General features: G+C 39.8%; 1 protein-coding gene across 1 annotated transcript; it reads left to right on the top strand.

Moving 5' to 3' along the window:
- The first annotated feature begins 47 nt into the window (after positions 1 to 47).
- On the top strand, positions 48 to 12,709 carry LOC146684708 (transcription initiation factor TFIID subunit 4-like). The gene is made up of 16 exons (XM_085443760.1): positions 48 to 315; positions 479 to 1,279; positions 2,799 to 2,953; positions 4,327 to 4,446; positions 6,030 to 6,185; positions 6,314 to 6,436; positions 6,569 to 6,658; positions 7,928 to 8,155; positions 8,318 to 8,453; positions 8,875 to 8,989; positions 9,536 to 9,705; positions 9,801 to 9,931; positions 10,039 to 10,164; positions 10,398 to 10,454; positions 10,559 to 10,678; positions 10,787 to 12,709. Exons 1-16 carry the CDS (start codon positions 48 to 50, stop codon positions 10,952 to 10,954), a joined length of 2,964 nt encoding a protein of 987 aa, XP_085299886.1. The 3' UTR covers positions 10,955 to 12,709.
- The last annotated feature ends 404 nt before the right edge of the window (positions 12,710 to 13,113 follow it).

Here is a 13,113-nt window from a genome sequence, read left to right as displayed (position 1 = left end):
ATGAGGCGAGTTAAGGTCGCGTCACGGAGGATGCATCCAATCGGCGCATGCGTCTCACGAACGAGCGTAGCTGGGAAAAGATGGCGGCGGGCTCCGATTTGCTGGGTGATGTTTTCTTGAGCACAGAGGTGGACGAAAAAGTAGTTAGTGACCTAGATGGATCCCTGGAGTCTGAACTAACAGAAACAAGGCGCGATAACACAACCGCTAGGGCCCCGTCTGCAGAAAATCATGGCGGAAACTCAGCTCTAGGTAGTAGTTTAAATGTTCAGGGTAGCAAAATGGGACTTTCACAACAAGAGCTTGCTAAAGCAGGTAAGATAGCTGCGCACTCCGGTTAGCTAACATTAGCTAATTTTGGTCACGTTACTCAGCTGGTTATAGCTTATTTGGCTTCACTTGTCTGTGTCCCGAAACTAAAGCGAATCGGAGAGTTGCTCGACACTCCCCTTGTTTTCATGTGTTTCCGCTGCTGCAGGGACAGGAGCGCAAGGAGGTGTCAGTAACAGTACGGGGTCCCTGGGTTCAAGCATGGATGGGGCAGCAGGGATCACATCGACGGCAGGACCGAGTGTGACAGCCACTCAGAGTCAGTCCAAGTCGGACGCAGCCAGTGGAGTTGTTATGGTTACACTAGATGCAACAGCTGGCGCTGGCAGACCTGGAGCGACCGATGCGCAAACTCTGAATGGAGGTGCCGTGGTGATGAACTGTCAAATAACCGCAGGCGGACCCGCTGACAGCAACAACTCGCAGCCCGGTGCTGTCACACTCCTCAACAACGGACCTGTGAGCAAACCAAGCGCAGCAGGTCTGCCTGGAACACCTAGTACTATTATCCGAGCTACTTTGAACGCGCAAAATGTTGTGACTTCGTCTGTTATCTCGTCCCAGCCTTCTGTGAAAACTGTTCCCACAATCACGCTGGTGAGGCCACCTATGCAAACCTTCATGAACCCTTCACCAAGTACAGGCAGTCCAACCACAGTTTTAACGTCACCGTCTGTCAGTGTTACCAGCACAACTGGCTCTCCTGCTAGCAAAACTGACTGCCCAAAAGTTATCTTGCCTACTGGTGCCCACGTCGTGGCTTCAGTTGTTGCTACAGGGACGACAGCGAGGAGTCCGACTGTTTTGCAGGGCTTGAGGACTTCAGTACCTTCAACAGTTGCTGCAACTCCCGGTGGAATACGAACTATTGTTCCACAGGTGTTAGCTCCTCGACTCGCTCAGCCTCAACAAAACGCCCCAAATATCCAAAACATTCAGCTGCCTCCAGGTAATTGAGTTGTAAAGTCTGAGAGCATGTGGAAGATTATTATTATTATTATTATTATTATCATTATTATTATTATTAACTTTAACGGTTTCCCGAGATGCCTTTGCAGGCAATAGATGATTTGAAACACATTGTAGTAGCTTAGTAGCAACTTTAGAGGTGGCCAGGGTTCTGTAGCAGATTAAAAGCAGGACTCAGTGGAACTCAGCCAACACATTCTTCATATAGTTTATCAATGTAGCTGTCCATTCCAGTCTATTGATTCTTTTTAGTTTGTCTTGTCTGAGACGATTACATCCTATTATAATAGCACCAGCTGGATAAAATATACAGGATATCTCTCAAGCATTATGTGTGTTTGGATGCATGTGTTAAAATGTATTGATGCATGCTCAATAATGCATGTAAGGAAGTCCCAGAAAGTTGATTCCCTCTATCTGGATGCACTGTTTTCAGTGGGAGAAATATTTCATCACTTATCCAAGTGACTGACTGATAAAGTCACTTGAATGCATAATGAAACATTTCTCCGACTGATAATGCCACGTTCAAATGAACTGAATCAACTTTCTGGGATGCATGTGTTGAGTATGCAAAGTCTTCAGGTTAGCATTTTTGTCTCAGTTGTGAACTGTTATTTCAGGGTTTTGTAAAAGTGCAGTGATTCTATTTTATGCTCAGTATAGCATAAAATAAAGAATTATTATATTAGAAAATGAATCCAGATCAAATACAGATACTAAATCAAATACAAATACTAAAACAAACAACATCATTTTTGACAAATGCATCTATTTGCAATTTAGAATGGAAAATCCCCTTTGTGGCCTCCCTGTAGGATATAGTTCTTTGTTGTAGGCCACTGTATTAATGGCAGATTTCTTCCATGGCAGATTTAATTGCCCCTTGAACAAGAATGTTTTTAGCTTTTTGCATGGTGGATTGTGACTTGAACTTTTTTTTTTATTTATGCTGCCATATAGACCCTGACTGATAATGTTTTTTTCTGGTAATATCAATTTTTTATAAATATAAAATTCCAATAATAATAAATATGGGTATACTGGCATACGTATTTAAGCATTTAAGAGTTATGTTGAGACAGGAAAATGGTGGGGTAATTGTTTATTAACTTTACTATTAGTTCTATTTACTTTGAAGACGCTGCTCATCCCTGCATCACTGATTGCTCTGCTCTTTTGCAGACAGAGTTTTGTAAAGACTGAAACGGGGCTGTTCTTCTGTATAAACTATTCCTTTATTGCCCCAAGTCTCTCTCTCCTGCATTATACTCCTAACAAAATAAATGTTTTAATATTGTCACATATATCAGTCAGACTCTGCTAACATGCTTGTGGCTCATTTTGGTTTGACAAGTTGCTGAGTGGCTTAGGACTAAATAGGGCTCACTATTGATGCATACATGCGTGCATACATCCTTTTTTTTTTGGTGACTCATTGGGACAGGAAGATAATGACCTTTTAATATTTTAACTCCTTGGATATTTGGCACGTACAGGAATGGTCTTGGTTCGCAGTGAGAGTGGGCAACTGCTGATGATTCCCCAGCAGGCTTTGGCTCAAATGCAAGCTCAGTCGCAGTCACAAAGCGCCATGACTCCACGACCTCCAGCTCCCACAAGCACTCCACCTGTCCAGATCACATCCCTACAGGTACAGATCTGCTAGATACAGTCAAACGCAGAAAATATGACTCAGATACCTGTACAGTTCTGTAAACCTTCTGTAACAGTTGGTTCTCAGACTTTTTCTCAGAACCCAAAAAAGGTAATTCCTCCCAATTCACATTTGATTTATTAGTCTTTAACAGTAAAAGAGTACAAGTGACTTTTTACTGAAATAAAGTTCAGTCTGGCAAAACCAGTAAACTTGTTTATATTCCCAACATCAGTTATATTAATTCAAATTAGTTGTCTTTTATTGATTTTTTTTTCTTCTCTGGTCATCCACATCCCATCTACAGTGACTCATAGACATATTCAATGCTGTCTATACCAGTAACATTAACATATCATTTTTAAAGCTACATATACATAAATATGTTCCTTTTTATCTGGTTTTCACAGTGATAACTTATGCTAAACACATAACCTGGTTGGAAGCAGGTCGTGCTCAGGGTTTTTAATTTAAAGTCACCTGTAAATTGTCACATTTTCACTGAATTTTCACTAAAGTGATTTTCAGGCTTTGGGACAGTACCATTTAATGTTTAAATGTGTCCAGTTGAAAGTTTCAGAGCTCTAACATGCAGCCGTCATTTTAGAACTAAGCAGGACTGAGAGTGCACTCGGCATTAAAATGATTAACTCAAATAGAAATGTTTATTTTACACCTCAGTGCGCTAAATCCCGAGATTAATAATTTTCTGCTGTATTAATTTCCTATCTTACTTGTAACGGGGTTGCATTTTCCTTTCTTTTATATTGCATGTTAAATTTTTATGCTCTTTATAGATTTTTATCACCGTTTTATCGTCATCTGATCGAAGTAGGCGGCACTCGTGATGCGTAAAATGCCCCCTTTTTTTTGTTAGCGTCCACAGAGCCTGAGGCAGAAAGCCTGCGTTAACACTGGAAGTAGATAACCACTGAAGTGATACCCATTCACTTCTAGCAGGGGTTTTAGTTTTTGACATGCCAGGTAATGCAAAGAAAGCTGTGCTGAACTTCTTTCACATTACACCTCTCTTGTAACTTCAAAGTAAGGATAAACTTAATCACTATTTTACTTTCTGTTTATAATTGAGTTTTGGTTACTGCTTCAACATAAATACTGTGCCTCTGCTTGGTAAACATTTACAAAACAAGTATTTCTGATTTAATTTTCGTTCCACAGAGTAACTGTTGCATCCAACTTAAAAACATATACTATATACTACTACTACTAATATGTAACTTTTTGAATATTTTCTGATTTTTGTTATTTATTAATTTATTTTTTATTAAGCAATATAGCATGTGTCCGAAAAACCCCTGCTGCTCCACTGTCTGCCAAAAGCGTAACATCTTCTTTTATATGTCCTGCAGGCACCAGGTGCACCACTGCTGGCTCGTCCTGTTACTCCCACCACCATTATTAAACAGTGTTCCACAGTTCAGACCACTGTGACAGCTACCACCGCACTACAGAGGCCTCCTGTTCTGCAGGTAAACTCTCACTATATTTAAATCAAATGATTCATTTCCATAACACCAAGTGTAACCCATAGGCTCAGTTTGCATTTTCCCCCTATGCTTTTGCGGATTACCTGGGGAAGCTCTGTTTTTTCACACTATCCCTAATGGGTTAAGTCAAACATCCTGGCCTGGTTTGAACCCAGGCATTGCATACTCTTGTCCAGAGCGAAGCTGTGTAAAACATTATTAAAATAGGAATAGAATCACCTGTAAATCAAATGATCAAATTTCAAAAAGTTTTTTTTTTTAGAAAAATTTATAGATCTGAGACCCTACAATAGACTAAAACCAAGGGAAAAAGTATCTTAAAAAGTTGTCTTAAATTGCCCCTGTAGATGCACTTATGAACTGTAGTTTTTAAAGCTTTTCCAATCTCATGCTCATGTGATTTTTCACTACAGAATCATCTCTGTTTTTAATGTAGGTCTGCCTAACAGCCCAAACATAACATCTATTCAGTGCTGGATTTTGGCCTCATTCCTTGTGTGCAGAGATTTTTCCAAATTCTCTGAACCTTGAATGGTTTCATGTAATTTTGGTCGTAAACTCCTGTGTAGTTTTTGAATCATTCCCAATTTGTTTTTAACATTTCCTACATATAGCCATACCCAGGCATCTTTTCAATCATCTTTAACATTAAGAATAATTTAAAGGGTTTTTTTTTTTTTTTTTTAGGAAAAAACAAACAAATCTCATTATCATTGTTTCTCATACCCCCTTGTGACCTGGATTAAAACCACTACTCTCTCATCTTCCACATCTGGACAAGTGGTCCTCACTATGATCTCGGTCACATCCTGTTTCCATTAATCTCACACAGTTGACCCAAATTAGTCTAACTCATGCTGCTACTTACATGACATTTGCTTCAGTTAGAATTGTCAGCGGTGTGTCTGAAGTGTCTGCAGAGTGTTGTTGTTATTTGAAATGAATTACACTTCATAATTTTTCTATTTGTCAGGGAATGTGTGCCTGTTACTGTACACCTGCTGAGAACAGCTGTGCAGAAGGTTCTTGGTATATGAGAATATTAAAGTAAGACTCTTATTACTGTTGCTCAAGTAAAAGCTGAATGTATCCTCCATGAACTCGTTAGGACTGATTTCCTACTGTGAGATGGTTTTTAAAAAAACAAGCACAGAATCTGTTTCATAGATTATATGGTCAATTTTTCTGCCAAACGGTCTAACTGTGGCGTGAAAGGATGGGATTTTGCAACAAGGTCAACACAGTTGTTTTCAGTTCCTCTCTGGCTGGCTTGTTTGCTCACTTTTAAAAACATTGCTGCTTCTATTCATCTTTTATGTCCTTATTGCCATGGAAATTCCTTAAATATATTTTTGCTAAACCTTGTTAGTTTTTTTTTCCAGATCATGCTTTTAAAGTAAGCTCTAAAGCGTTTGTGTATATAAAAAGTAAAATTCATAGAACACCAGTGTTATGTGAAAAAAAGGAAATGCACTGTTCAACAGGCCTGCTCGTGTTAAAGCTGTTTCTGACCTCATCATTTTTCTTGGGTCTAATTTCAAGTGCATATTCACTGACACATACAGAACACCATCATGCTGGGAGGAGTTGCTACCACCGCAGGACAGCCGCTAGGAACCGCCACCACAGTGCAGCCCGGATCCGCCTCCACAGCAGTAGCACAGAGGGTGGGGCCCGTTGGAGCTACTGCAACCCCTGTCACTCCGACACCTGTCACAGCTGTAAGAGAGAATTGCTAACCATGATTGATGAACAGCAAAAAAATACCTTTTTCCCTACACCCTATTTAATGGTTTTTTTTCATGTATTATGTAAATATTTGAGAGAAAATATTTGTGTGTGCTTGCAGGAGACGCTGGAGAATGTGAAAAAATGTAGAAATTTTCTGTCGACACTGATCAAGCTGGCATCCAGCGGGAAACAGTCGTCTGAGACCACAGCTAATGTTAAGGAGCTCGTCAAGAACCTACTGGTACTTCTCTCTCCCTCTTACCTTCTCTGGGTTGACACTTAATCTTTCTCCTGGTGAAATTCCTTCAAAGTTTATTTATGTATGATGTATTCTCATCCATCATGTTTTTTTTTTCTTTTTTCCTTGTAACAGGAAGCAAAGATAGAGCCAGAAGATTTTACCAGTAGGTTATACCAGGAGCTCAACTCATCACCGCAGCCATACCTTGTACCTTTTCTCAAGGTGAGATTAGTGACACACCTGCAGACAAAACCAAAGTTATTACATTGTTCTGTAACTTTGGGACTTACAGTTGAGCACTGTATTACTCACAAACTTAAAAGCCATCAAGACTCTTGTCTTTGATTAGAGAATTTTCTCACATTATTGCACATCTTGTCCATTGGGTATGTTTAGGATCTGCCCACAGATTTTCAATAATGGTTCTGAGGCATGCTTAGGATCACTGCAGCATTTTTGCTTAAATTGATTAATATTTCATGGAAACCTTATTTCTAGCCTCAAAGCAGAATATTTTCCCCCTTAACAGTTGACTCAGTGTTGTCAATTGCTATCATGTGATTTTGGGCTGAAAGCTGATAATGTAGATGCTCCACAATATAAAGGTAAGCTCCTTTGTGGTCACATGGGACTTTAATTTGCATTCCTGCCAAACAAATGCAACTTTATCTGAAGGTTGTGTTGGTCTTCACCTTGACCAATTTTTTAACAGCATTTTGGAAAGTAAAATTTGCAAGCCATCTTTTACCTGTTTTGTAGGCAGCAGTTAACGCTAATCCTAAAATTCACTGTATCAAAAAGAAGCCAGTGGTTGGTGACTTCTACTGCTAGGTGTGCATTCGCACACATGTACCCACTCCATGACAGAGATTAGAGTGCAGGTGAGCGGAGGATTTGCAGCCTTAATCAGGACCAGGCCAAAAGCTATAGCAATTTGTCACACATGGACTTAAATGCTACTGAAAAACTAGAGGAAATATCTGCTCTGCTGGCTGACATGGTGATGTAGTAGCCAGGCAGGTAGCTTTAAAAATCTAGAAAGGATGGGGCAAATTTATTCTCTCTGCATTTCTCTTTCATAATCAAATCAATAAAGCTATTTCATAATATTTAAAAATCTGTAAAGCATGTTGTTTCATATAGCTTCTGCAATAGTTTCTTGTTGAAAAGTCAAAGAACAGAAATGAAAAAGAAAAAAACTTTTCTGAACTCCACTTACATAATGAACTTCACTTACATCATAAACTAAATTCTATGCACTGCAGTTTCTTTAGAGTACTATGTGATGTGTAGAAATGATAGAAATGTAATCATTTATCACTAAGAGCTGCTTCTGTTAGATTTCTTTCTATTATATTCTTTACTTATCCAGGTAAAAGCCTCTCTTTTTAAAGAGTACTCTGGCCAAGACCCCAGCACAATAACCACAACTAACTGACTCATTCACATTATGAACTGAATACATACACACTTCATTCATTCTGACTGTAGAGAAGTCTTCCAGCGCTGCGCCAGATGACCCCAGATTCAGAGGCCTTCATCCAACAAAGCCTGCTGCCTCAGCTGAGCCCTCAGCCTGCAGCCGCAGCCTCCACAGCACTCACTGCTGTGGTGCTGCGACCTCCTCTCTCCACCACCATCACTACAACCACCAGCCCTGCCACAACCAAAACCACAGTTATCAGCCTTACACAGACGCCTCACAGTAAACCGGGACTGGTAATGTTTTTTTGTTTTTTTTTGCTATTACCTGTATCGGAATATATTGATGAACATGTATGAACAAGTGGATGCTTCTGAATATATGCCTGTCTCTACTTCTTTCATTTGTGTGCTTTCTTTTAGGTTTCTCATTCTTAGTCTTTTTCTGAATGTGCACAGATAGTACCCCAGCAACAGGGGACCATTGTGAGGCCACCGGTGACGCTGGCTCAGTCTGCCGTGGTAACACTGAGAGGACAAACTCACAGTCGCATCATCGTGGGCCAGCCACAGGTTATCAAACAGCTACAAACAAGTGGGTCATATTAATATTTGTTTAATGCTTAACTGATATTTATTACTGATCAATGTACAGTTAGTTTCAATGTTCAGTCTCAGTGTTGTATTTCATTACTTTAGTACCTCATACAGTTTCAAATGGATATCCATGAAAACATCCCCATGGTCCACTAATGCAATAGCATCACTAAAATCCACTAAATTGCAGCTGTTACGCTTGAGTTTAGCTTCTGTCTTTAATGCATTTAACACGTCTATGGAAGTGCTACCACCTTGTGGCTACTGTTTGTAATTGCAAGACACAAAGTCCAAGAATACAAGAGTCAAGTGTATATTCAAATTCTACTGCGTGCTCTAATAGTTTTAGGTGCAGCTGCCTTTCATTAGTCTAAATTCACTACAGAAAACTTGTTTTTGCTCCTGTTTATGATTTTTAGTACCAGCAGTGAAGCAGACATTGGCTCCAGCACCCAAAGGAATACAAGCTTTCAGTCAGCCTTCCTTCGGTGCAGCTCAGAAGAACAAGCTGAAGGAAGGAGGAGGCACTTTCAGGTACGAGAGACCAAAAAAAAAAAAAGAAATCCAACTCACTGTTAAATACCAGTATCTGTATATGCGTTCACAGAGAATTAAGTGTCCATAGAAACTTACGTGATGTCATAACTTTTTATGTGCCAACCGTAAGATAAATTAATGCAGTTTATTGCTGTTGTTACTTTTATCTTAAAGTTTACTTGTCATACTGACTTCCAGCACCATATTTTCAGTCTTGGCCTCTACTAGAGTAGCTTTTCACAATTCAGAACAGAAATTATTTACTTTATTATCCTTTGTGCAGCTCCTTAGTTCATTAACTGTGTTAAACAAGTGCTTCCAATTGGTTGCCTCATGAATAGAAGGTTATAATAACAGGTGATTGGGACCACAGCCAGAGCTGTACACCTGTGATACCCATATTAAGGATAACACCTCTCTTTGTCATCATACAGTGCCAAGTACTCTGTGTGTGTTGTGTTGGTTTTTTTAATGTTGTATTTATTCTGTATAAATGTGCTTAAGACACAAAAAGTAAGAAAACTGTTTTTGTCTCTTCTCCAGGGACGATGACGATATCAACGATGTGGCCTCAATGGCAGGAGTCAACTTGTCAGAAGAGAGTGCCCGTATCTTAGCAACCAACTCCGAGCTTGTTGGCATGGTGACTCGTTCCTGTAAGGACGAGACCTTCCTTTCCACCTCTTTACTCACCCGGATAGTTCTGGACATTGGTGAGAGACGTACACTGTCGAGAAAATGCACAGCATGTTCCTCACTATGCTGACACCGTCTAAAGCTTTATCCATACTCACTCCTGTTGCGACAGGTAAGAAGTTCAGTGTCAGTGAGTTGGGCACAGATGTGATCAACTACATTTCCCATGCCACACAGCAGCGCCTGCAAGACATACTGGAAAAGGTGTCGCATGTTGCACAGCAGAAGAACTTGACTTTTAAGGTGATAATTGATTGCAATTGTAGAGTAGGGGAGACCCACTCACTACTGTGTTTTAAGATCTCTTGTTTCATTTTCCTGTCTGTCCTCGCTTTTCATGCCAACTCCAGGAAGATGAACAGTATGAGCAGGCGAGCGATGTGCGAACCCAGCTCAAATTCTTTGAGCAGCTGGATCAAATGGAGAAGCAAAGGAAGGAAGAGCAGGAGAGAGAGATCCTCTTGAAAGCTGCCAAGGTAACAGCATTCGAACAAGGACACACGGTATCACTGACAGAAACAATCTTGTATGCATAATTATACAGAGAAGGCAAGTGAGTGCTCTTGGGTCATTGTCATTAATATACATTTTCCCTGCCATCACCAAATGCCAGACATGGAAACTGAGAGAGTGAATGAATAAAACAAGTCATTTAATAAATTCTACATATCCTTTTTGAAATATTAAAATGTCCTCGATATTATTTCAGTCTCGGTCACGGCAAGAAGACCCGGAGCAACTCCGACTGAAACAGAAGGCCAAAGAAGTAAGTATATGCTAAAATAATATCCTGGGTGATTGCTTTCTTTTTGAAGCATTGTTATGAGTTTGCCTGTACGTTGAATGTACGTGTTACTACTTGTATTTCAGATGCAGCAGCAGGAGCTGGCTCAAATCAGGCAGAGAGAAGCCAACCTAACAGCGCTGGCAGCAATCGGCCCAAGGAAAAAGCGGAAAATGGACTCACCGGGTAGAGGTGCCAATGCAGAGGTGAGGTGTGATTAACCCAAAGTAGGAATGTGCTTATTTTGAAGTTTTCTGGATTCACAAAAGCAGTTGATGAAAAATTGAATGTCCTTGCTTTGTTTCACCCTCCAGGGATCAGGGTCGTGTCCCTCTCAGACTGGAGGCTCAGGTGGAACAGGCTCCAGACAGTTTATGCGACAGCGCATCACTAGAGTCAACCTCAGGGACCTGCTCTTCTGTCTGGAGAATGAAAGAGGAACCAGTCACTCACACCTGCTCTATAAAGGCTTCCTCAAATAGCACCCGCATTAAAATGACTAGTTTCACTCAGTGGCATTAAGGAGGCAGAGTGGACCATCGGCTCCGACCCTTCCTGCCGGTACTTCCTTTGATCACCCACTGTTGAATTATGAGGCATCTGTCTGTGGGAGTCATGCTGAAGAGACCTTGGCTTTTAAAAGCCTCTTAAAGAAAAGGACTTTTGTATTTTCAGTGGAGAAATGGAGCAAATATTGGAACTTGGCCCTGAATTCAGTGCGCCTCTCAGCTCTGCAGTTACAACCAACCACACTCGATGAAGATGCACTGCCTCATGCTACACAAAAGAACAATGTCTTTACCAAACCGAACACTTCAGATTTAAAACGTGTGTCAGTGGCGTCTGTGCTGTAGCAGCAAATCTCTTTGAAGTGCTTGGCAGACACTCTTGTTTATTTAAGTCGTTAACAGAGATTTTAATTTATCGTACATTTATACTATATTTTAGCAATGCCTGTGGATCGTTTTACAGAGATTAATCTTAACCGGTCTTATCATCTGCTGAGTTGCCTTCTTAACAGTTTAAGCCATATGGATTAGAATGTGTTGATCAAGGAATTTTATATATCCAACACTTCTCTCCAGATTTGTAGAATGAGAGGATTTTTTAGGGATACAGTTGTTGTTGTTGGTTGGCTGTTGTTTTGTTTTATTTCTTTTTTATCTTTGTCTGTGATTGGAATCAATGATATTTTATGTGTCATGTATTGTGTGCAGTGTAGAGGTGGTATTAGAGCTCACTGTCATAGGATTTCTGATTTATGGTGAGAGTTCTTGCACAAATTTTGAAGTCTTTTTAATTAGGGTCTTGTATTTTCTACAGAGAATTTAAATACTTTATGTCGCTCGTCAGTAATTAAAAGCAACTAGGTAAGATGTACTCATAAGGTATCGTGACTCCACCCTTTACCTGTCAGCTTTACCTGACTTAAATTTGTGCCATCTCCTTTTAAACCTCTGGAGCGCTCCACCACATACAAGCCTAGAGATCGGTTGGCAACCATCTGGTAATCGCCAGTCAGAAGGGGGAAATGCGCATTTTTCCAACCAGTTGCAAGTACTTACTGTAGGTTGCTGGCAACTACTGTGAAATAAATTTCTTATGGTCCATTCAGGCAGCAGTTAGGCTGGTCAGTGACCCTTGGTAACCACTTGTTGCCAGGGAAAAGGATGTATTCTGCCAATGATTGGTGAATGTTTGCTCGAGGTTGTTGCTAATGTGAAGTTGGTTCCCTAGAAGTATATGGTGCTGCACTGAACATCTCCTTGCAGTTGCTAGCAGGTTGCCACCGTCATCTGTAGTTTGTCTGAACAACAGAATGTGACTTCTGTTGCACTTGTGCATGTAGAAATGATAAACAAAGCGTACTGAGGGTATACGCTGTTATTGATGGAGCTGCAAAACTTTGACTGCAACTGTTTAGTACTGAGATTTCCTTTCCCATCTCCAGCTGCTAGTAGCGTTAATACATTTCTTCACTGATGTCAGTACGACATTTACGTCAAGGACTGAATCACAGTGAAAATCCTCTCCAAAGAAATTGTTATTCATCACAGTGTGATTGCAGTCATCGGTGTAAACTTTTAGCGGCAGATTTTCTGCAGTGGAAGCGAGCTCACGGTCCACATATTTAGAAGAGCAGAGAAAAATGAAAAATTTAAATTCTGAAAACAAAAATGGTAATTTTACTCCTTTTCTTGAAAATTGTCGCAAATAAATAAGCCGGTTTTTGTTTGTTTTTGTTTTTTATGATGCCTTTATTTAATATCACCCACAGAACTAAAGACTTACTAAGTAAGACTAGGTTGTTATGATTTTGGAAATGAAATGGCTCTTAATAATTTAACATAGCCAGGTTGGGGGGATTTTTACTGTAATGTGATTTTTAAAGTCAATTTTAAAATCGATTCTAATATTATTACTAATTTCAGCGATTTAAGTGAATTACATTTTTTTCAATAAGTTGAATGTCCACACTTTTTTTTTATTTATGAATGATAGAGGTTATTTTGGGTAAACGTGAAATGCAGAGCAACAACTGCACTTTGACAGATCAGTTTTCTAAAACTAATCAATCAAATGAACATACCTTCTATAAATTGTTTATATTTTTGTGCACATACTAATTTTTGTCTTTATA

Source organism: Copadichromis virginalis, linkage group LG20, assembly GCF_057382275.1.
Source record: "Copadichromis virginalis isolate Kocher_CV1m ecotype Utaka linkage group LG20, C_Virginalis_male_GT1.1, whole genome shotgun sequence".
Taxonomy (NCBI): Eukaryota; Metazoa; Chordata; class Actinopteri; order Cichliformes; family Cichlidae; genus Copadichromis; species Copadichromis virginalis.
Note: the sequence above shows the minus strand (reverse complement) of the source record. Positions and strands in the feature narration are given on the sequence as shown.

Coding starts and splice junctions, on each gene's coding strand:
- LOC146684708 (XM_085443760.1), top strand. CDS start 48: ATGCGTCTCACGAACGAGCGTAGCTGGGAAAAGATGGCGGCGGGCTCC. Junction 8,990..9,535: donor GAAGGAGGAGGCACTTTCAG/GTACGAGAGACC, acceptor TCTCTTCTCCAG/GGACGATGACGATATCAACG. Junction 10,165..10,397: donor TCCTCTTGAAAGCTGCCAAG/GTAACAGCATTC, acceptor ATATTATTTCAG/TCTCGGTCACGGCAAGAAGA.